Source organism: Micrasema longulum, unplaced genomic scaffold, assembly GCF_059751315.1.
Source record: "Micrasema longulum isolate JH-2025_06_02 unplaced genomic scaffold, ASM5975131v1 h1tg000279l, whole genome shotgun sequence".
NCBI lineage: Eukaryota > Metazoa > Arthropoda > Insecta > Trichoptera > Brachycentridae > Micrasema > Micrasema longulum.
The window spans coordinates 546,200-569,428 of record NW_028277483.1 but is presented as its reverse complement, the minus strand read 5'-3'; the positions used below and the strand labels follow the sequence as shown (position 1 = coordinate 569,428).

The 23,229-nt window shown below is 34.1% G+C and overlaps 1 protein-coding gene across 2 annotated transcripts in view; it reads right to left on the bottom strand.

Annotated features, from left to right (window-relative positions):
- capu (formin protein cappuccino) overlaps positions 1 to 23,002 on the bottom strand; it is a 42,906-nt gene extending 19,904 nt beyond the window's left edge. For both annotated transcript variants that reach the window (XR_015821989.1, XM_088224329.1), the window contains exons 1-2: positions 21,752 to 23,002; positions 9,189 to 9,371 (exon numbers count right to left, since the gene is read on the bottom strand). Coding sequence is in view for 1 of the 2 variants with exons in the window: in XM_088224329.1 (XP_088080455.1) it covers positions 9,189 to 9,371; positions 21,752 to 22,907 (1,339 nt within the window). In the remaining variant the exon portion in view is untranslated. The remainder of the gene's footprint in view (positions 1 to 9,188; positions 9,372 to 21,751) is intronic.
- Positions 23,003 to 23,229: the final 227 nt, after the last annotated feature.

Below are 23,229 nucleotides of genomic sequence, written 5' to 3'. Positions count from 1 at the left end.
GAACGTCCATTTTATTAGAAAGTCCGAAAAAACGTGATCTGAAGTCGGTAACCTATAATTGAACGTGTTTAAACTTTTATACGCAAAAATCGATTTTACTTTTTAGACAATTTATGATAATGCTAACTCATCCGGGCCTAGGCGGGGTATCTAGGGCCCCCAGAAGCATATACTTTTCAATAACTTTTTTGTTGATCACCATATTAATTTTGTTTTTTTGTTTAATCCTATCCGCCTAGATTATGCCATAATTATACCTTTTGTAAATTTAAATACATTTTAAGATTGTTTAAATTAAGTGTTATTATATATATACTCATTAATGCCAATCTGTTGGGACTTCCATAAGCCTGTTGGTTGGCTTAAAAAAAAAAAAAAAACATTAAGAATGTATAAAAATCGTTACAATATTTTTTTGTCAAATCCTTTCAATAATAATTTACATTTGTCTTTCTCAAACATTACACTTCATCGCTCTACATTTTAATCATCTTTGATGTTGGTTAGTTTGCACTATCCTTTTTGCTATTTAGCCGCTTATTTTCGCCCATAACCACAAAAATCCGGATTTCGTGCTTCACATTTTACATGCATTCCCCTCCCAACTCCCGGTATACCACCCCGCTAACGCGTAACGAAGCTTTGTCGTTAAAATTAGTTATCACGCGCCATTGTTCTTGGACTTCGCAACAATGGTGATTGGTCTCATAAAGGTAATAAACCAAAATCAGTGATCGAACATCCCATTTCCAAGGAAACAAAAACGATTTTTCTCCGAGTACCTTAGCCTTGTACATGACACGTAAGGCTACTAAATACAGGGGTCCAAACATATATAATAAAAATAAAAAAAAACGCGTAGCGAAACTTTAGACCAGTGCTGTTGAACGTGTAGCTCTCGCAACAGTTTTTTATTTTAAAAATGGATGAATTTTGGAGAAAACTCAAAATATTATGAAAGAGTTTTATAAATACTACTATGATAATTTTAATGATGTACATTTTTTTAATAGCATATTTAAAGCATTTTAGCTGGGCTATTCCTGGTACCCCCCTCAGAAACTCGGGGATTTTTTTTACGCTTAGGCTAGGAAAGATTAACATCCCATTATGATACGGTGCACAGAATGGTCCATTTCCTCCTTCATTCTGTTTCCTTTTACAGGATTTTAACCTGAAAGTAGCCATTATATCAATAAAAGAATATACATAATAAATATCGATCCGCCCTTATTTTACCGCGTCACGTCATGTGAATTTAGATGATACATATAAAATGGGCCAATGTAGAAAGAGGGCCACTTTTTTTCTTCCTTTTTTATGTTATAAAGTTATTTATGTCCAAATGTTTGCAGACTGGCTGGATTTCCTCCGTAGGGAGTTATTCACAAAACATTGTTGAATCAACTAACTAGTAAAAGAAGAAGTATAAAAATTTTAAAATTGTTTTCAGGTGTTGCCTAGTAGGTGAATTGGTTCAGCCGGATGAATCTCACCCGCATGATAAAAGGTTTCAGCTCTTTTACTTCACAAAAGTCAACAAATGGAAGAGTTGAGGAAATGTGGATGTTCAAACATAGGCAGAACGGTAAATGTTACACACTTTGTAAATTGGCCACTTAAACCAGTTAACGACAAGCCCTGTAAATGCCTAGACTTCCATATTGCCTTCTCAAAAATGTTTTCCCTCTGTTGAAACAAATTTAGATCTGAATAACTCTCTAGGGAGGGAGTTATTCAGCCAGTCTGCAAACATTTGGACATACTCAAAACAATGTCGAAAGTATTCTGATATTTTTGAGAAGGGAATATGGAAGTCTAGGCATTTACAGGGATTTAAATATGAATAACTCCCTAGGGAGGAAATCCACCCAGTCTGCAAGCATTTGGACATGCATTGTTGAAATATATTTACATTCATAAAAATACGCATATCTTTATATCTTATCTTTGAATCCAATTTAAATGCGAGTATTATCTAATCCAAATACTTATACCAAATAATATTGCTACCAATTACCTTTACAACTGACAAATTAATAAACAGTAACCCATTAAGTCCTAACTTTAAAAAAAACATGTATTTTATGAGAGGTGTTGCCTGATGCCCTTACTATAAAGACCTTTCTACGACACAAATTAAGCACGTAATGTCAATAGTTTTCCTAAAAACAGTTTTATTTAAATATGGTGTTTGATGTGATGTTTAAAAAACTTATTTTCGTGACTGTCTTAATGTTTTCATTTCAGAACAGAAGTAAATAATCTATGGTTGAGGAAAATTCACTTGCTTTTTAATATTATTAATTTTAGTTTAATTAAAAACTGGTGAAAGTATACACATAAGAGTACAAATTAGTTCGGTCCGTTTTTTTGTGGTCAAAAATGCATTTATTATAGAACAAAATGAATATTTCTGGCTTGCCGACCCTTCATATCGGAGCCTACCCTAGTACAAGCAAAATTCGTCAAGAGTGTTTTTTGTGCCATTTTGTAAAATATAAAATGTTTGTATAAATAAATAAATGAATGAAAAGATAATTCATAGTATTGTCCATCGCTGGCTACTAATGTTTCCCACCTCTCAGGCAACATTCGAATTCCATTAAAAAATGTCTGGTCTTTTGAGGCGATCCAAGTTAGGAGCCAATTTTCGATTTCTGCGCAAGAAGTGAACCGGTGACCTGCGAAATCGCGCTGCATCCATTGGAACAACCAGTAATTAGAAGGAGCAATGTCCGGCGAATACGGCGGGTGCGGTAAAATATCTTCCTTGAGCGTTTCCAGATATTTTTTAACAGCTTTTGCGACATGAGGTCGAGCGTTATCATGCAGAAGAATAACGTTGTCATGCCTTAGCTCGTATTCCGGCCGTTTTTTTCGTAATGCACGGCTCAAACGAATCAATGAAACAACATTATTTTTTTTTTTGGTATGTGTATTTTTTGTACATACACAAATCTGGATTTCTCCCGAGGGGGAGTAGGTATATATTGTCGATATTCGCTAATAAGCGGAATAGGGAATGTTGTTAAAAAAACGTAAAGTGGCCACTCAACCCAGCCAATGACAGGTCGTAAGCCCTGTAAACGCTCGAATATCGATAATCCTGAATTTGAAAAAATTCTACCTCATCTCTGTAGGAATATTGATAAAAAAAAAAAAGAATCAATGAAAGACATAACCCCCACAATACATCACATACAAATGATACAATTACAAATGGTTTCTGCCAGCTGACTGCCTAAATGTACTAGTTGATAAAAAAAAAAACAATTAGCCAAATAATAAAGAGATATTATAAGGAAAAAGTCACACACACACTCATACCCGTATGCAGAGACAAAACTTAAGGTGAGGAAAGTACATTCTAATCTCAAATGCGAAGAATAACCCGAAGGTGGAGACAATAGAATGTACTTTCCTTACCTTAAGTTTTGTCTCAGCATACGGGTATCACATTTGCTTTAAAAAAGCTATATAAAATCGATTTATCGATCCGAGAAAAGTGCAACAAATCCACTTCTTTCGCGTGTCAAATGACAATTGCTAGTAAATAAAACAGCTAGAACTGTCATAAAACGAGGATGTAAAATGATATTTAGATATTGAAAAATTTCGGAGATCAATTCGATAAATAGTGATGTACCCCAAATGGGAACATTAGTACCGAATGGGTTAAAAAGGAACAGGACAATATAAAATTAAAATAAGTTAATAAATCGAAATATTCGCATGCATTTAAATTTAGTATATTATCTATCAGATATATTATTATCAGATTTTTTCGATTTTTTATATTAGATTTTTTAATTCATTTCAGTTAGTTTAATTCCTGACGATGAGGTAGTAACCTCGACACCGGTAGTGTAACTCAAAATTAAAGTGGATTATACAAATTTATAAACATGTAAGTATACAATAAATACACAACTCTGCTTTCATAATTATGTCCCGACTTGCTAGAAATGAAACCTGTGTGACAAAAGTCGTGACTTACAGATGAGAAGGTGAGTTTTTTTTTTTTTAAATACATTGGTTGAGGTGTAAAATATTTGACATAAATTCAAAGGTAAAATAATAAAATTGGCGGCCCCAGTGGTGTAATAGGTCAGACGCTTTCCTCACACACGGGGGATTCCGGGTTCGATTCCCGGTGAGAAAACAAAAAATAAAATATGATTTTTTCAAGCCTGGGTCTTCTGTGCCGTAATTCACCACTGTAATTGGATTTTGTGGCCTGTTGTGGTGCAAAAAAAAAAAGTTCCTTCAAAATTACCAAAAACATGGTTTATTTTAATGGTATTAGGTATCAACATAAGTTGTGTCAGTTATTTTCGAAATTTATAAATGAGCACTAAAAGTAAAACAAAATGGTAAAGTCAATCTAAACGACATTCAAAAGAAAATTTTATGCTCTACAAGATACTGTGTTTGCTTTTAAGTTACATATATTATTTCTGTCAATTATAAGTCTTCAAAGTGAAATGTCAAGGAGACGAACGTGAGCATTTTTGCCATCTTTTGTTCGCGTTAAATCGAGGGAATAAAGCTGCCAATGGTGCTCGCGATATTTGCGTTGAGTACGGTGAAGATGCTATGAATTGTTGACTAATTCGTTGTAAAATAATAAAGGAGAGCACGAACATTATTGACTGATTTGTTATAATTGTTTTTTTTTGTTTCATCTTGTTGTCTTCATTTGGAAAAATGGGCATAACCTATGTTAACACCCAATACAAGTGTATTTAAAAAAATACTTTTTAAGGCAATTAAACAATATTTTGGTAATGTAACTACAAATATTTAAAGACAAACACTAGAACGTTGTTATGCAGAAAGCAGCCAGTCCACAATTTTGGAAAAATGGGATATTGGTGTTATCGGATGCAGTAAGGTCAATTATATGGTCTGCTAAAAACCGCCAGGCCGCTTTCATACAAAGAAAATTTAAATAATCGCCTTCTAAAAATAGTGACGATCACTAAAACGGCATTTCTCAATTTGCAGAAAACACCCCCAAATAAAAATCTTACGTTACTTAAAAAATCATAAAACCGGTTAAATACATAATTAGATTCTTATTTGCAATATAAAAGAAAAATGTATTCAATGTTTATCAAATGTCAAAATTCGAAAACATTCCAACGGTTGTGTAGATTTGATTATTCACTCTTTTCACAGTCGTGCTATTATCTCAGTTTAACTCTTTCTGCATAATCACGTTCACTTGATTTTACCCCCCCCCCTAGGGAGCAAATAAAAATTGATAGATATTACGAAAGCGACTTGAGAATATTATTGAAAAAACGGATGAAAGTCAAACAAACAATTCTCTGTATGTGTAAGCAGGGAGGGCAGAGCGCCGCTTTTCTGTCTTTGCATACAGACTTCGCTTCCTCTACCTTCATTCATATTTTCGTGCATGCACCACTATAGGGAAATATCACATACTACGAATACCGATAAAAAAAATTGAAATGGGTTAAGAATAATTGATTGTATTTTTAAAATCAATATGGATATGGTGGAGATATGTTTCCATACATAAATGTATTTTTTTTTTTAAAATTAAAATACGTTGCTAGAAAAACGCGACGTGTTTGGCCTTGGTGGTTGTGACGTCAAGATTCGTGATAATGTTCTAAACAAATTTCAATGGCCGGGAACAAATAAATATGAATCGTGACGTATTAGAGGCGTGGCCAATGGAATGACCGTTTTTGTGGGAATCCAAAATTACAAATTAAAAAAAAATATATGGTATTAATAATAAGCAAATTTTTTTTTTCACTGGACAGTATTTTATAGATCTTTATTACTTAAAAAATGTACAAAAAATAAAATATTTCTCAATTATTCCGACTTTTGACATGTCAGTATATTATTTACCTAGGTAACTAGTATTTTTGATCAGCGTTCCACATACAGGGCTAGCAATGGCATAGTCTAAATTAATGATATGTGGGAATTGGAAAGCCATTTTTAAAGGTTTCGTTTGATTAATGATTCCGAAGTGGGTAAAAATAGTTAAGTAGATGCCAAAATACAAGTCACCCACGCATAAAGCCTCGTGTTTGTTGTTTGGCCTTCGTTTCGTTTCCGTAGTCAATATTATTAATTATTAAAAACAATAGTGAACGCAAAATAAAGCCCAGGTGTACATAAATATGTACGAATTTTCAGATTTTTTTACTCTCGTAACTACCGAAATTCAAAAGTGGTGATTTTATTTTTTAATTACTGGAACCCCTAAGTACGTCTCAGTTTGAGAAACATTGTTCATAAAAAATGAGCGTTAAATAATTTAATTTGTTTCTTTTTTGGGTGATACCGTGTCTGTTGGATTTGTTCCGACGTTTCGGCTACCGACGACGGGCTAAAGACGACGCACAGTGATTCGCCCAGAACAAGTTAGGTGGACAAAAACATTTTATTCTACGATTTGACTTTTCTGGTTTTGATGAATAATATTTTGTAGTTTTTTTTAACAATTACGCATTTTCGGATAATTTAGAAGATTTGGGAATATTTTTATTTTAAAAAACTTACGTATGGAATAAAAAATGTATTAAAAAAAATCGGTATTGTTATAATAAGAAAATTATGCACACAATTAAACACAAAACAAATTATAAAATAATATTTACTCATTCCAAGTAGTATTCTGTTTTCGGAACAAAAATTTTCAAATCCGGTCAAATAATGTCAGACCCGCTGGATAGCTTTCTTTATAAAATACTAAATTTTTAATTAAATTAACATCCAATCCTGTAATCTCTCCACTTAGTTCTGGATTCATAAAAAACCTGCAAGCCGTGTTCCCATCATTCGTGTTTCCATAACCAGGTTTTGGTTTGTCTACAATAAACCCCCTCTGGTTTTTAAACTTTTGTTTGATTTCTTCCGAACGCTGTTTCACACTAGATTGATCGTCATCACCTCTAGCTTGCCACTTTTTTACATCCAAACGATAGCTAACGTGTAACAAGCACTCAAAGGAATGAATCCACGCATATAAAGTAGACAAACCGAAACCGTAATGTTATTTTTTAACAACAACGTCTATTCGTTCGCCATTCATCATTTTGGGAGTACCACCAAAGATGTAACATTTGTTTTTCAATTTTATGTTATAGTATGTTTTACAACAAAAAAAATGTTACTAACTGGACTAAAAAACAGGTACTTTTATTGAGGGGATTGTACCGGATAGCATAATCCGTGAAGCGAAACACATGGGCAAAGGTGCATATTTTAAATTCTGTAATGTCCTGCCGGTAAAACAACTTTGTGACTACAAATTGATTGTAGATTACTTTGTTGATCCGGAACATAAAAAGAGTTTCCCACACTCACAACACTAGATTAAAAACTAAGGGCTCCCTGTTTGTTCCCCGAATTACAAATTACTTCGGAGAGCGAACATTAAATTGCGTTCTTCCGAGATTGTTCAATGATCTCCCACAAACCATCATTAACATGAAAGATCTTCAAATGAAAAAAATAGAACTGAAGAAATATCTTCTAGATACTTTATAGTGCCTGTTCATAAATAAATTTGTAAAATATAAATAAAATAAATGTAATATGTCTGTCATAAAAAATAAAATAAAAAAGTCCCACGAAGTCTTTAGACTTAGTGAGTAACAAATTCTAATATGTATTTTTTAATTATTAAATAAACGCTGCTCTGCAGCACTGAAACTGAATTAGGCAAACATAAAAAAAACATTTATTCATTATCTATTAATTAAGTAAAATTAATATAGTTTAATATTGTACAAAGGCTTATTGATAGAAAGCCGGGTAAAAAATTCGACTAATCTGGCAATACTAAGAAAATGTCCGCCTTGTTTTATTTAACAATCGAATTTGCTACTTACACATGAAATGTGATCCCACCGTATTCTCTTTTGATCCCAGCAGTATTTTGACATTAAAAAACGACAGAACAAGGCGTAATTAAATTTAAATCGGCAGTTGCGTACAAAGCGACGTCTAAAGAGTAACTAATGGCCAAAACGTAAAACTACTCATTTATGAGTAGTTTTTTCAGCTTCAGTTTACTGTGCGTACGCGGTTTCCGAACTGTTATAATTCTATGAAGTTATGGTTTATGAAATAACCTGCTTGCAAAAAGCCACTTTTTATGAACTGGCAGTGCCTTAAGAGGTATGCTGCGAAGAGCGGTTTGATGAATTAGTTTTTCTGTCACTCTCGCAGATTTTTCTGCGCTGTGCAAAAAAGACAACTGCACGTCGGACTGATTATGCCTAACTAAAATCGACAAAATCGAGGTATCGCTTTAGAAAACGATAGGAACACGCCAATGATGGATATCTACAGTGTGTAAAAAATCATCGCTATAGGGCCATAATCCAGGAAGAAAATACGAGAATACGCTTGACTAAAGAAAAGTAAGGCCACGCATCATCCTGGAAACAACAACTTTGTGTGGATGAACCTCAGAGTAGTTGCATAGAACTGTAGGATTTTTTGGTAGTAGGTTGGAGTAAAAGGAGCTCCTACCCCAGTTAGAGATTAACAGAAAACACGAAGTTGCTCTTTAAGCATATTTATTACATGACGAATAAATAATGAATTGAATTATGTCGCGCAAGTGTTACAGCGATGAGGTGTTGAAGTAACTGCACTTGGACTACATGCTGGAACTGAGTGACTGCGTTGAACTGACTGACTGACTGGGCGTTACAACGCCTTTTGGTCTCTTTATAGGCCACGTTTCTTTGTTCTTCATTTCTCTATGGAGTGAATGTACTGCAGAACGTTGCTCTTATCTAGATGGACGTTTTCTATGCAATACTGTATTGGATTCAATGGAAAACGATGACTTGCTTCATCGGTCGTCGCACTAATTCAGGGGAAATGATTTAGCACGCGTTTATATCACCGATTATGGACTATAAACACCACAGAACAAAAGCGTTGCAAATGTTTGGTTTATTTTTTAGTTACACAACAAACGTGTAACGGACGGTTTCGTCGCTGTGCTTGCGATTCTCAACCCGAGTACCTCCGGCGCATTGTTTTGCTGTAAACTATATCTAACTTCGTGATTGATAATCCTAGAATGATTTTTATCCGTATGGGCGGCTCTATAGCGTTAGCGCGTTATTACTCTGAGGGATGCGCAGTAAAAAAATAATTTCAGTGTCAAAACTTACCTTCAAACTTTTCGTATATCTGAAAGTCGAGCTTCTCCGGTACGAATTTCGGTTTGAAGACGCGCGCTTCGAGAGTGGCGCGATCCAGGGTCAGGGAAGCCACTTTACGCAGGACATTGGAGTCACCTCCCACCGGTCCGTCACTGAGGGAAGAATGGCGTCGGTGGTCGCGTACCTCGACATCTGAAAAAAAATGTGTTCAATCAAATCTTACAAAAAACACAATGTTTAATTTACCAATATATGTTTATTTTTTAAAAAACAATCGCAGAGACTATTCAAAACTAAGGTAGGTGTGGAAATAGCATAATTTTGGCACACATGACAAGTGTGTCATCTTTAAGCCAAGAGTGATAACACCGCTTGCTTCTTGAATGCTTGTCCTTGCTGTAGGAACACATCGACAATACTGTTAAGTCAGATTCTGATAACTGTTCTGAAGACCCTTAGCAGAGGTGAAAAGAACCCAACGTTAGTTCTAAAATTCCTTAAAGCAAAGACAGCATTGACGCGCAAATTGCGGTAAGGTGCGATGTTCGTCAGGATTATTGCGCTAGTAATTATTTCCACAACTTTTTTTTTAATAATCTGTATGATAATGATTTCAGATAGGCGCCGTGGCGCGGTTAGCTGGACGGCTAACTGGCGTAACGGGTTCGATTCCCGGTTGCAAGAAAAAAACGAAGTAAGACATGTATTTTACACAGAAGTAGCAAAAAAAAATATAAGTAAATATTTTTTGGAAGAAATAGAAAAATATCATCTTTATATAAAAGTGGAAAAAACAGAAGTGCATCTTTTAATATGAAGACAGAAATGCATTTTACACAAAAAAAAAAGCAAAAAATAAAAATTAATTAAGAAGAATAAGAAAAAAAAATAAAAAAATCATCATTACATATTAGTAGAAAATATATGGGGATACATAATAATACATACATATATTGCAGTGGAGAACAGGAGTACATTTTTTCGTATATGTTGTATTAAAATAATCTTAAAATTAAAAGTGAGAAAAATACTAATTTAGAATACAGATATAAGTCAATAAACGGTAAACAATTGAAATCAACATATTATTATTTAGGTAATACAATTTGAAGATAGTAAATTCATACACTGCCTTTTAAAATTCAAAAGTGTTATATTAAATATATCTACGTCATTTGCGTATTCATTTGCAAATGTATGAATTCTCCTTATTGGCGAGTGTGCACTGTAGTTTGTTGTAGATACATTTACAAAGAATAGTTTATTAAATTGGGTAACCCGGCCCGGAACTCGCAAGTTAATCAGTTGTAACAGTTCGGAACAATCAAATATTGAATTAAATATGTTCAATAAAAATAACAAATCATTAAGTTATGTTCTATTTTCTAATGTTTGTACATTTAAATATTTATTTGAGTATGAGTAATTAATACGTTCAACTGAAAAACCTAATTTAAAATTAACGAAACGTAAAAATTTATGTTCTCTTTCGATGTTTTTTATATGTACTTTATAATATGTTTTATAATATATATTATGACCTGTCATTGGATGGTTTAAGTGGCAACTTTACTCATTCTGTAACATTCACCAGTCAGCCTATGTTTAAACATCCACATTTCCTCAACTCTTCCATCTGTTGACTTTTGTTAAATAAAAGAGCTGAAACCTTTATCGTGTGGGTGAGATTTATCTGGCTGAACCAATTCAACTACTGGGCACAGTTTCCTGAAAGAAGTATAAAAATTGGAAACTGTGAACAGTTTCCAATTTTTATACTTCTAATAACTCCCTAGGAAGAAAATCAAGCCTGTCTACAAGCATTTCGATATACTCGAAACATTGTTGGATAAAATTAAGTTTATTTGTTTAGTTTTATCATCAAGTACTTGTCATACTTTAAAAGAAATGTTATGAAACTTAATAAATAAAAAAAACACTTTTTTTTTTCATTTTGTACATAAATATAGTACATACTCTCCGAAAAATGTATTTTAATGAAGGGACAACACATTCGTCAAAATTTGTCAACCAGTATTATTAGTAAATTGCCAAAAAAAAATTCGTTAATAGACTATTAAACTAAGCTAATAATTTATTTTTTAAATTTTCATAATATTATATCACCATATTATCCGCGCTATGAATTTTTAAAACTTGGTATTTATGAAATTACTCCACATGTGACGTCAGATGTTCTCTCCTGCTAATTCTCGGTCAGTTCGGCCGATTGGTCCGTTGACGGTAAATAAACCGGATATCGTTCACAGATCTCTTGTCATTAGTAGATTCATATGATCTAGAGACGTCGTTCAAATTAGTTCGTTTTTAGTAAATTTGCCGTAAAATTTCATGCTCTTATTTTTACCGCGCGCAAGAAAACATTTTTTGTATCCAATTTCCCGAAGGGCTGAAGTTCCTCATTGAATAAATATAATAAATACACGACGATTAACTGTCATTAGAATTTAATTACTCATTAATATTATTTTTTATTTCGGAAGTGAGAAGAAAGTTCGAATATTAAACCTTTCGACCCATATTCAATAAGGGTGTTAAAGCTTCTTAACGGCTCACACACTAAGAAATAAACTTTATTGATTTATTGTGAAAATCATAGTGAAGATAGGGTATAAGGAAGGTCTAAGTTTATACTATAGGAAACACCCAACACACAGTTTGATTACAAGCATAAAATATTTTTTAAACATATCTATATACACAGGGTGTTCTTTAAACCCTGTCACATCCGAAACCACGATGATCAGTATGGGCAAGAAGACATATTAGCATATTTAAAAAATATTTAGAACGCAGACATTTTTCAAAAATAAAATATAAAAAAAAACAAATAGTTGCTTACTTCTGCAGGGGGGGAGCGAGGGGGGTGTGGCCATGTAATTGGTGGTTTATCAGACTCCCCCCTCCCCTCTCCTCGCTTCTCCGTGGAAAAGTAAGCAACCATATGTTTTTTTTAATATTTTAATTTTGTAAATTTTATTCGCTCTAAAAATTTATTTCAATGTGCCAATATGTCATCGTGCTCATACTGATCATCGTGGTTTCGGATGTGACAGGGTTTAATGACCGCCCTGTATATAATCGGCCTGGTGGTGTAGTGGTCAGCGCATTTTCCTACCATGCAAGAGGTCTCGGGATCGATTCCCGGCATGGTTGTTGTGAAATATTTATTTAAAAAGGTGTTCTTACACCATTATTTCATAGTCCCTGGACTGGCACCTGAAACGTAAGGCTGATATCTTATCTTCATATAACAAAAATCATCAAGATACGTTTCGATACGTGCGGAAAGAGAATAATGATGATGATGATATACTACCGTCTTTTGAGGGCTTTTAAAAATTACGAGCAAAACGGAATGTGGATGGAAGGACGCTTTTATTATCGACATTATGATGCTTTCATTGTTTTATTTAAATTTTATAAAAAAAGATACACAAAATATGCAAATTACAAACATATTACTAGCTAAGCGATTCAGCAACATAACACCTATTCTCCTCTACGGATACGAACCGTGGCACCTCACTAGGGCCCAAAACAGCAACGAGTTTCAAGAATAGGTGTCTTAGAATAATCTTGGATGCGCGGTGGTTTGACTTCGTTAGGAATTGAGTAATAAGAGAACGGACGCAGCAAACTCCGGTGGCAACTGTCATCAAGCGCAGGTGATACGGTTGGCTGGGCCATATGGGCATTTTTAAGGACATATATATATACATAGAAAATTATTATAAAGGAAAGTAGAAAGACCCAGTGGTATACAGTAGACGTAGTGGGAGTGGAAGCGGGGGAGAGGTGTTTATAATTGAATTTGATTCAGTGATCGTTTGAAAGAAGACAACGTGTTATCAAAAAAATCAAGACCGGTACCTATGTTTGTTGGCAGACCTAAGAATTCTGGGCATAGGGGAATGAAAACCATAGTTAGTTCTATGGTTATCGGTATAAAAGAGTAAGTTTTGTCTGAGGTTTCTAGTTGGAATATTTAATTTTATTGAGCTCAGTAGTTAAGGCGCATCAATGTATTTACGCCCAGCTAAATACGATTAAAATGGTATATTATGCACTTGTACAGTCATCGCTTTCCTATGGAATAATTGGATGGGGGGAACTTACAACAATAATATTAAACCATTAGAAACTGTTCAAAAATTTATATTAAAAATAATGCTTTACAAAAATCGCACTTTTCCCTCTTTCCAAATGTTCCAAGAAGCTAAACTTTTAGATCTTAGACAAATATATTGTTTTCAATGTTTAGAATATATATTTAAGAACCAAAATTTATTTACGAGTAATTCAAATAGATCAAGTCAAAGAAGGAATCGTGTGTTAGAAATACCACATTGTAAAACGAGGCTCGCACAGAGACATGCATATTTTATAGGCCCAAAAATTTTTAATTCTTTTTTTACTGATAATATTTCATGGATTACAAACTTTCAAAATTTTCCTTCTTTTAAAAACATGCACATTCCTGGATTCAAAATAAAAATATAAACTGTTTTTTTCTATGATTTATTGTGTTGCCCTTTTATAATAAGGAATATTTTTGTGTTTTTTTTAATATTTCCTTTTTTAATTACTATAAAAAAAAAACATATTATCTTTTACAGAATATTTTATTTTTTCTTTCTTATGTTATTCAAAAATATTATAACTGTCCATTGTTTATTATAGGAGCAAAAATTCATTAACATTTTCTTGTATACCCACGAACAGGCCATGCCTTTGTGGGATTTTTTTGTGTACTATTTTTCTATTAATATGTATTTCGTTGATATGTAATTATGCTTTATTTTTTTAATACTCTGTTTTATGATTATGTTTATTGTAAGAAAAAAAAAAAAAAAAAAGAGTGAGTTGAGAATTTTAAATAGGACTAGAAGGTCGGATTTATTTCGACGGTCTTGAAGAGAAGATATATTTAAGCTAGTTTCTGACTCATTATACGTATATTGGTCTCTGGATAAGCCCAACCTCCAACTGCTGATACTGCGGATTCCTCCTGAGAGTCTTAACCGGCAGTTTATATCAGAACTACGGGACGCGAAGCTGACTTGGGAGAATAGAAATGCATGGAGGCTCTTTGTGGACACCATATGTTCCAACTAGGGAGCGGACATAGAATTATGATGATGATAATTCAGCATGCTAAGTACGGCTTGTCGGTGGAATCTAAAAACAAAATTATATAAAAATGATACCTTCGTTAGGATTAGTTGAATACCCAAATAAAAATGTTGATATCTTGGTGTATAATCCGCACATGAACATATTTTTAAAACCTGATAATTTATTCTTGAAACTAAACTCGCGTCCATTTTATACAAAAGCATACAAGTAACTGCTCAAAATAAATTGTTCCGCAAAAAAAACATATTTAATAAACATAAAACATTGATTACGATCAAATTTACATTAAATATTTAATTAAGTTTACATCCGAGGCCGAACAATGAGGGTTATCGGTAGAGAATGCATAAGTAATAAATATGAAGTCTTTCACTAAGGAATTTTTTAAACTTGCATTTCAGTAATAAAAGTGAGATATTTTATTGTTGTATATTTTTGAATATATTTGTATTGTATTTGTTGGGGAAAAGCTGCTACGACTATTCTTGATCCCTTGGTTAAGGTACACAAATCAGTATTTAGGATAATATTGCGAAAACCATACAATCATCCGAGTGAAGACCTTTACAAATCCCTAGAAGTCCTTGACTTGAGACAAATCTACATAAAAAAGTCATACTTAGCATTCACAAAAATAGAAACCGCCTACACATTTCCAAATAACAAAGCATTTTTTTATTTCGGGATGGAAAATGAGTATCCTATTTTACTTCTCGCCTCCCCGGCTATCTCTATAAAATTACGTCATTCGGTTGCTCCGTTGAGACGTGAAGAAAACACAAACAAACACACTTTCGCATTCATAATATTATTACTAGCTTTTACCCGCGGCTTCGCTTGCGTGGTATTGGGAGAAATTAGTTTTGTCATTTATCAGAAAGAATTTTCCGGAAGGAATAATAAATATGTTTTCGAGATAGAAAGTAACTTGTATCGATTGCCGGTCCTCCAACTATCGCTATGAAAAAAATATGACGATCCGTTAGTCTATGGCGGCGTAGTATCGTTATTCTGTTCAGAAATCCAAAATCCTAATATGAAAACAAAACGAAAAGAAAATCAAACAATCCATAGATAAATCCTGTCAACTTTGTAAATGAGGAAGTTCAGAGTCTTTTTATTTATTTTTTTATTTGCTAATAGACTATTGAGCAAAGCCACAAAAAAAAAATATCATATTGTCAGCGCTATGATTTTTTTGTTTTGTATTTCTGAAAAAACTCCGCGTATGACGGCAGAGGTTCTTCTCTGCCAATTCTTCCAATTGGTTCGTTAACGGTAAGCAAACCGGATATCCTTCACAGCGCTCATATCATTAGTTGATTCATATGAACCAGTGATGTCGATCAAAGTAGTGCGTTTTCATTAAAATATATTTTATTCTTTTTTTCGTTCATTTTCAAGATACTTCGCCGTATAATTTAATACTGTAATTTTTACCGCGCGCAAGAAACCATTTTTTATATTCAATTTACCGTAGGACTGAAGTTAATAATTTAAACAATTAATTAATTTTCAAATAATGTTGCTCATTGTTTATATATTTTTTAAATTGTATTTTTTTTTATCCGGGATGAAAAATAAGTATCCTGTTTTACTAATCACCTCTCGGGCTACCCCGAAGCAAAAAATTGCGTTACTCGATTGCTCTGTTGAAACGTGAAGGGAACACAAACAAACAAACAGACTTTCGCATTTGTAATATTAGTATGGATTAGTATGGACGGATCGATGAATGGGTGGATTAGAAGTTTTATACATGGGCTTAAAATACATTGCAAGAATTCCTATGCTACAATGAGGTCAAACTAATACATATTTTGGGAAAAAAAAAACCTTTGATTCGAGGTGCTGACCCAGTCGAAAATCAAATCCGGAACCTCATGCATAAATAATGCATAGACGGGGTCTACGTTCAAAGCGCACGGTATCGATGCAGTAGTTTGTGGTGACGCTGTCCGGTTGAGTTCCCACAAAAATTGGCTGGTCTATATTCAAGAATATAAGTATCGAAACTCAATCTGACAGCGTCAAAACGCACTATCGCATTCCTTCCGTATTATACAGGGTGTTCTTTAAACTCTGTCACAAACCACCCGAAACCACGACGACCAGTATAGGCAAGGCATATTAGCAATTTTTTTTTAATATTTAGAACAAAGAAAATTTTTAAAAACTTAATTTTTTAAATAACAAACGGTTGCTTACTCTACAGGGGAGAAGCGAGGGGGCGCGGCCGTGCAGTTGACGGTGTATGAGACTTCCCCCTCCCCACTCCTCGTTTCTCCCCGGAAGAAGTAAACAACCATTTGTTTTTATCTATATTTTAATTTTTAAGATTTTAGTCGTTCTAAAAATGTATTTTAATGTGGCAATATGTCTTCTTGTTCATACTGATCATCGTGGTTTCGGATGTGACAGGGTTTAAAGAACACTATGTATAATTGATAAATACCAGCATAATAATTTATGAAATCGTTTAAGAATTTTGATAACAACCGGTTATGATTATTATATAAACTATTCAGGTTGGATTCCAAGCGATAGGCGATAATAAGACATTTTGCAAATTTATCAACTTGTTTCCGCTATTTTTTCATATTTTTTTCTTTAAAAATATTATTACTTACATACTTACTTCAATAAGTAGTTTTTGAGAGCATTATTTGTAGACATATTTATTTTTAATTGTAGTTTGTTTAATACATCAACTTATCATCATCATAATAATTTTAAGTGCATGGGGCACTGAATCACTACTGCAATTGCAATGCATCTTGATCATTTTCGATACATAGAAGGTAAGGAGATCAATCTTACGCTTCAGGTGCCAGTCGAGGAACAATGAATTATTGCAGTGTTGAACTACCTTTAAAAATAATATTTCACGTTTAGCCTATCAGGAATTGGGCTTAGGACCTCAAGCATGGCGGGCGAACGCACCAACCACTACACTACGAGGTGGACTTGTCGATTCTGTTTCAATTTCACACACAGAATTGTATTCTTTATCCAGTCGGACACTGAATAAACACGAGCCCAAAGCTATATTAATAAATATATTGTTATTCCATCATTCCACTTTCAGTATATAATGGTGCATAGGACACTGCATTAGTATTGGTATCAATGAAAGAGTCTAGATTCTAGGTCATTATTTTAAACACATGAAAATAAGATAATCCGTCTTCCGGTTAGGGTACCAGTCCAGGGACTTTAAGCGCCTCTGCACGCTAGCCAATACATTGGCCAACGCATCGGCCATCGTGTAGAGGGGGCTATTTGTAGCTGGCGCGCGATCCGCCTGTTGTCGGTTTTTCAACACGCATGAAAAGGCGCTGGCCGAGCGCTGATCATCACATACACAAAACACACGTTTGCCCAGCTTTTAGTACGATACGAACTACCGGAACGGCCGCACGCGATTTTTGTGTCCTTTTGACGTCCGCACAATAGGGTATTTTCACGTTTTTTTTTTATTTTCCAAAAAAATGAAAAAAAAATTACGATGGCAACTGTACAGTTTTTATTTTTTTATGTCCACGCGTTAATTTTTCAGAGCGGTTTAAAAACGTATACTTTGAATTGGCGCCAAAACGAACATTCGGATGCCGTATGGGCTTGTGACGTCACGCGTTAAGAATTTGACTGACCGTTCAAACAAATTCATACGAATTTGTATAGCCTACGTGTTGTTTTTGTTGTAATCGGTTGTTTTACACTGTTTTTACTAATTAACGTGCATAAAATGTCTTTAATTATAAGATAAAAGTACTGCTTAGTTCCGATGTGCACAAACACTACGGTGAAGACGCAAAATAAAGCTTTTTTGGCCATTCCTAGTACCTAATGAAAAAATGCAGACAAAATGGTTGAACGCATTTGAACGTTTTGAAACGAGATGTTAAAAAAAAACAAACCACTATTTTTTTTTCCGTAGGTCTTGTTCAGTACAAAATACTATATTTTATGATGTAGACTGTAGACTATAAACATTTACTAACAGTAGGTACTGAAATTAGCACTTATAAAGCTTGACAGGTACTACAATACCAAAATAGTTTATTCTTTGAACGTTATTGTTTATATTTGTGTTATATTTCTGTACTTATCTTACTTAGTTTAATTTGTGGAACTGTTGGTTTTCTATATGAATAAAAAATAAAATTACTAAAAAATTGCTGTATGAAAACCTACCTTATTTATTTGTGAAATTTATTGCATTTACAAAATGGCAACTGACCTTGAGATGCTGGACAGTCTTCACACTTGCAGGAATCTATTATTTCCTAGACTTCATCGCAAATCAACGTCACCGAGTACGATTTGGTTCTAACTTTATGTTCTGCTGGGGTGACTCGACATTTTACCATTCAAATATCACCCGTCCGTTTTACTTGAATGTAATCTATGGCATTGTCTCCGTAATTTACCCTAGCTGATATAATAATAAGTAAATCACATTTAATAAAAAAAGGCATTAACACGAACTCGAGCAACAGAGATGCTACAAGCAATGGTATTTTATGGATTATGTTGTGTCAAAGTCACGTTACTTCCCTTTTGTATTAAATGTACGCGAAACAATATATTTATAGTACATGCAAATAATACAACTATTTAAATGAGTACATTTTGGAAGCAAACATTATATATTTGCTAACCTTACGGCCTTTACATTTCTATACTCGGAACTTAAAAAGTTTGTATTGGATGATAAAAAATACCCATCATGATTATATCTATTTTGGGCAAGTTATCGGATTTTCCTTGTAAAAAACCAATTTCAGTCATAATGCTATGGATGTTTATAAATGAAAACAAAAAAAAACAAAGTAAAAGACGAAATTTAACTATAAAAAACAAATAAAAAGCCACAATCCGCTCGCGTCGGAGTATCTCAGTATAGGATTTGAGTGAACGTAGGATATATAAGTCACGCGTGACGTCATCAACTCTTTTGGCCAGTTACGGGCCGTTTTATTTCTATCAAACTTTAAATAGGAAATTATAAATGAAAACATTCGTTTCAGATTTTGATAGTAATATGGTTCCAATCGTAAAAATATTCTTTAAATACTGAATACATTAAAAATCATATCCCCAGATTATGAAAATACCCTATTGCCGGCACCGACAGATACTGAACGACTCGCCAACGTGTGAACAGTTTAGCGATTTCGTTGCCAATATGCACGCCATCGTACCGGCCAATGTGTTGGCCAGCGTGTAGAACGGCCTTCTGAAATATTACGGTGTAAAATAACCTTTTAAAATAAATATTTCATGTCAACCATGTCTAGTACTGAACCTGAGATATCTTGTATGGTAGGCAAACGCGCTGACCATTAGACAACGAGGAAAACATTTTTTTTATTCAGTCATATAACTACATATTAGTACATGGCGGCCTCCGTGGTGTAATGGCTAAGACACTTGACTCAAGCTCAGAAAGTTCCTGGTCGATTCCCGGTGGGAACACAAAAATTTAATGTGATTTTTCTCATGCCTGGGTGTTGTGATACTGTAATTGAGCCTCCTGGCCTGTTGTGGTGTAGAAAAAAAATATTTATTTTTTTTACGAGTATATACAGGTGTTCTTTAAACCCTGTCACATCCGAAGCCACGATGATCAGTATAGACAAGAAGACATATGAGCATATTTAAAACAATATATACGACGCACATAAGACGTTCCCAGTATATAAACGAAGATGTAGCATTATTTTTAAGTACTGTTTTTGTTTTTCTATATGTAAGTAGGTATTTGTATATTATCTATGTCCGGACGGATGAAGAATACAGTTCTGTGTGCGAAATAGAACCAGAATCCTCGATAAGTGTTTGATTTGATGGCTGCACTCAGGTAAAAAATCTAAACAAAGAAAAAGAGTGGAAAAACGTCCACCTCTTAGTGTAGTAGTCGGCACAATTGACTACCGTACTTGAAGTCCCGGGTTCGATTCCTGGGAGGGTCGACATGAAATATTTGTTTTTAAATGTGGTTTTCCAACTAAGTATTTCATTGTACCTGGACTGGTACCTGGGCCATAAGACTGATCACCTTACCTTCCTGTAACAGAGTATCAAGATGCGCTGAATTTGCTTTAACAGTGGAGTGCCCTATACGCCACCGGGTGCGGATAGGGGGTTTGATGATGATGATTAAAGTGTTAGGTGTCAACGTAATTTGTGTCCATTTTTTTCCAAATTTAAAAATGAGTACCTACCAAAAGTTTTGAAAAAATGGTAAAGGCTACAGGTATGTCAATAATGAAAATTTTCTGTTCTGAAAGATATTGTGTTTGTGTGTCAAAACGGAATGTCAAGTAGACGAAAGTGAGCATTTTCGACATATCTTTCTGTTCGCGTTCAATCGGGGAATAAAGCTGCCAAAGCTGTTCGCGATTTTAATGCAGTCTACGGTGAAGACGCTATGAATCATTCACTAATTTGTCGTAAGTCAATGAAGGGGAATACGTTACATTATTGACACATTTGCTAGTGTTAACATAATTTGTGTCTTTTTTTTTCAAAAGAAGAGAACAAGGGGACACAACAAAAAAGAGTTACAACGAATTAGTCAATAATATATTCTCCTTCATCATTTTACAACCAATTACTCAATAATTCAGAGCATCTTCACCGTACACTGCGCAAATATCGCAAGCAGCTTTGACAGCTTTATTCCCCGATTGAACGCGAACAGAGAGAGGTGTCGAAAATGCTCACTTTGGTCTACCTGACATTCCATTTTGAAGGCTTGTAATAAAATAAAATAATATATATAACGTAAAAGCAAACACAGCAGCTTGTAGACTATTTTTTTTTGTTTCAAATGGAGTATAACCTTTATCGGTTAGTTTTACTTTTGGCGCTAATTTTTTAATTTGGAGAAAAATGGACACAACTTATGTTAACCATAATACTTAATAGTTACATCACAATGCAAATATACTTAGGTAAAAGTATAACCAGCATAAAAATGAATATTTTTATCAACTTCAGAGTCTTCATTTAGGTACAGTTAGCCGAGTACACAAGGTTATCAATCTAATTAATGTTTGCATTGTGCCGACTGCAGTGAATACATATTATTTACTTCGTTTATCTTTTTTTCCTGTAACTCACTGTAGATACAAAGTTTTTTCTAATGAATTCGACGAGGATCTGTGAACCGTAACGAAAAACGGACATTATTGTGGAGAAAAATAGACAACACGAAACTTCATAATATAGACGAAACTGCTCTAAATGAACAGCTCAGCTGTTAGATACGTAAATTAGACGTGAATAAATTTGCATAGATTAAACTTCAATAGAAACAACACAATGAAATAAAGAAAAAAAACTATTCCAATGGTGGATACATTTAAAAATTATTAATACAAATTAACGTGGATGTATTTTACCTTGAAGAAGACAGGCGTCACTCATCTTCGATGGTGGTAAATCCACTTTTCGGTGTCTAGAAAGGGTGAACGATGTTAAAGGAGTTGATCCTTTGTATTTAATATCAGAGTTGTCAAGCAAATCCATTTCGCTCATTGCTCCTTCTAGAGACTTCTCCTTCTTGGCTGTGGAAGTCTCCCAATTCCCCATCAGAGCTTTATCGCCAGTAGCGTCACTAGGAACACAAGCCTCGTCACCTCGAGAAGCACCATCGCCGACTCTATCATCGTACCTTTTACAGAGTTCTTCGTTGGGGCTCACTTTACTAAAATCATTTCGATTTGACACTAGGGAACTCATTTCCAAATTTGAATTTCCGCAAACGTCGTCTGCACAGGCGTCCGGCATCGTGTCGGTAAGTAGAAAAACGTGAGAGCTGTTTTCATTTAAAATGTCATCTAAACTGAAACAACTCACTTTTGACACACTTAGTTTACCTAACTTTTCGCGGGTATTAATTTGTACATTTTTAAATAAAGCGCTATCCTCGTCAATTTTTGTTTTGGTACCTACTAACTTAATGCAAGAACGCTTTCCTTCTTCGAGATTACCATTTACACTTTCTTCGGAATAATAACACTGATTTATTTCTGCCGCAAAACCAACTGGCGTTAATGGGTCCGTGAAGACTGACTCTGAACTTGATTCTTTACTTGGCGAAGTTAACTCCTTCCTCGAATTATTTCCTTCACCTTTGCTTTCAGAAATCTTATTTATTTGTTTCCAAGAGTCAGTGACAAGAGTATCATTTTTGTTACGATGATCGTCGGCTTTGTTTTGATTAGAATGCTGTTCGCGGTTCGATGACCGCGAACCACCGGTCTGACAGTTAACTATTTCCCCGCCCCCCTCTCTGCCGTCATCATCGGTCGGTAAAACAGATATCTGGACTGCTGGCTGTGTATCAGTGGGTTTCCTTTCCGCGCCAACTATTTCGGATACAATATTATCAGTTGACTCTCTCAAACTCGATTCCGTTTCAATCGCTGCTGATTTATTCTTCGATTTCTGATTTTCTTTACCGGCTGCCTTCTTGTTTTTCATAAAACTTTTACCCTTTCCGGGAGATTTACCGGTTTTGGGCTGTTTACCCTCACTTCCTTGTAAATTACCCATAACGATTTTATGTAATATATGTTGTAATATAAATAATGTTAATTATCTCCGTATATATAAATTTTAATTAATTATAACAGGTAACTTATTTAAAACGACAGAAGTATATCGAACAACAATTTACAGTAGCAAACTGGGTCACTTATATTTTGACTATTTTATTCGCGGCACTTCTTAGTTATAACATTTTTACAAAATCTTAAATGCACATTTTAATTAAAATCTACATATATTTTAACCTTCAATACTAAAATTTAACAAATAGTGCGTTAGCCATTGGTAAATCACTTCGAAAATTCATTTTTCGAACCATGCATTAGCT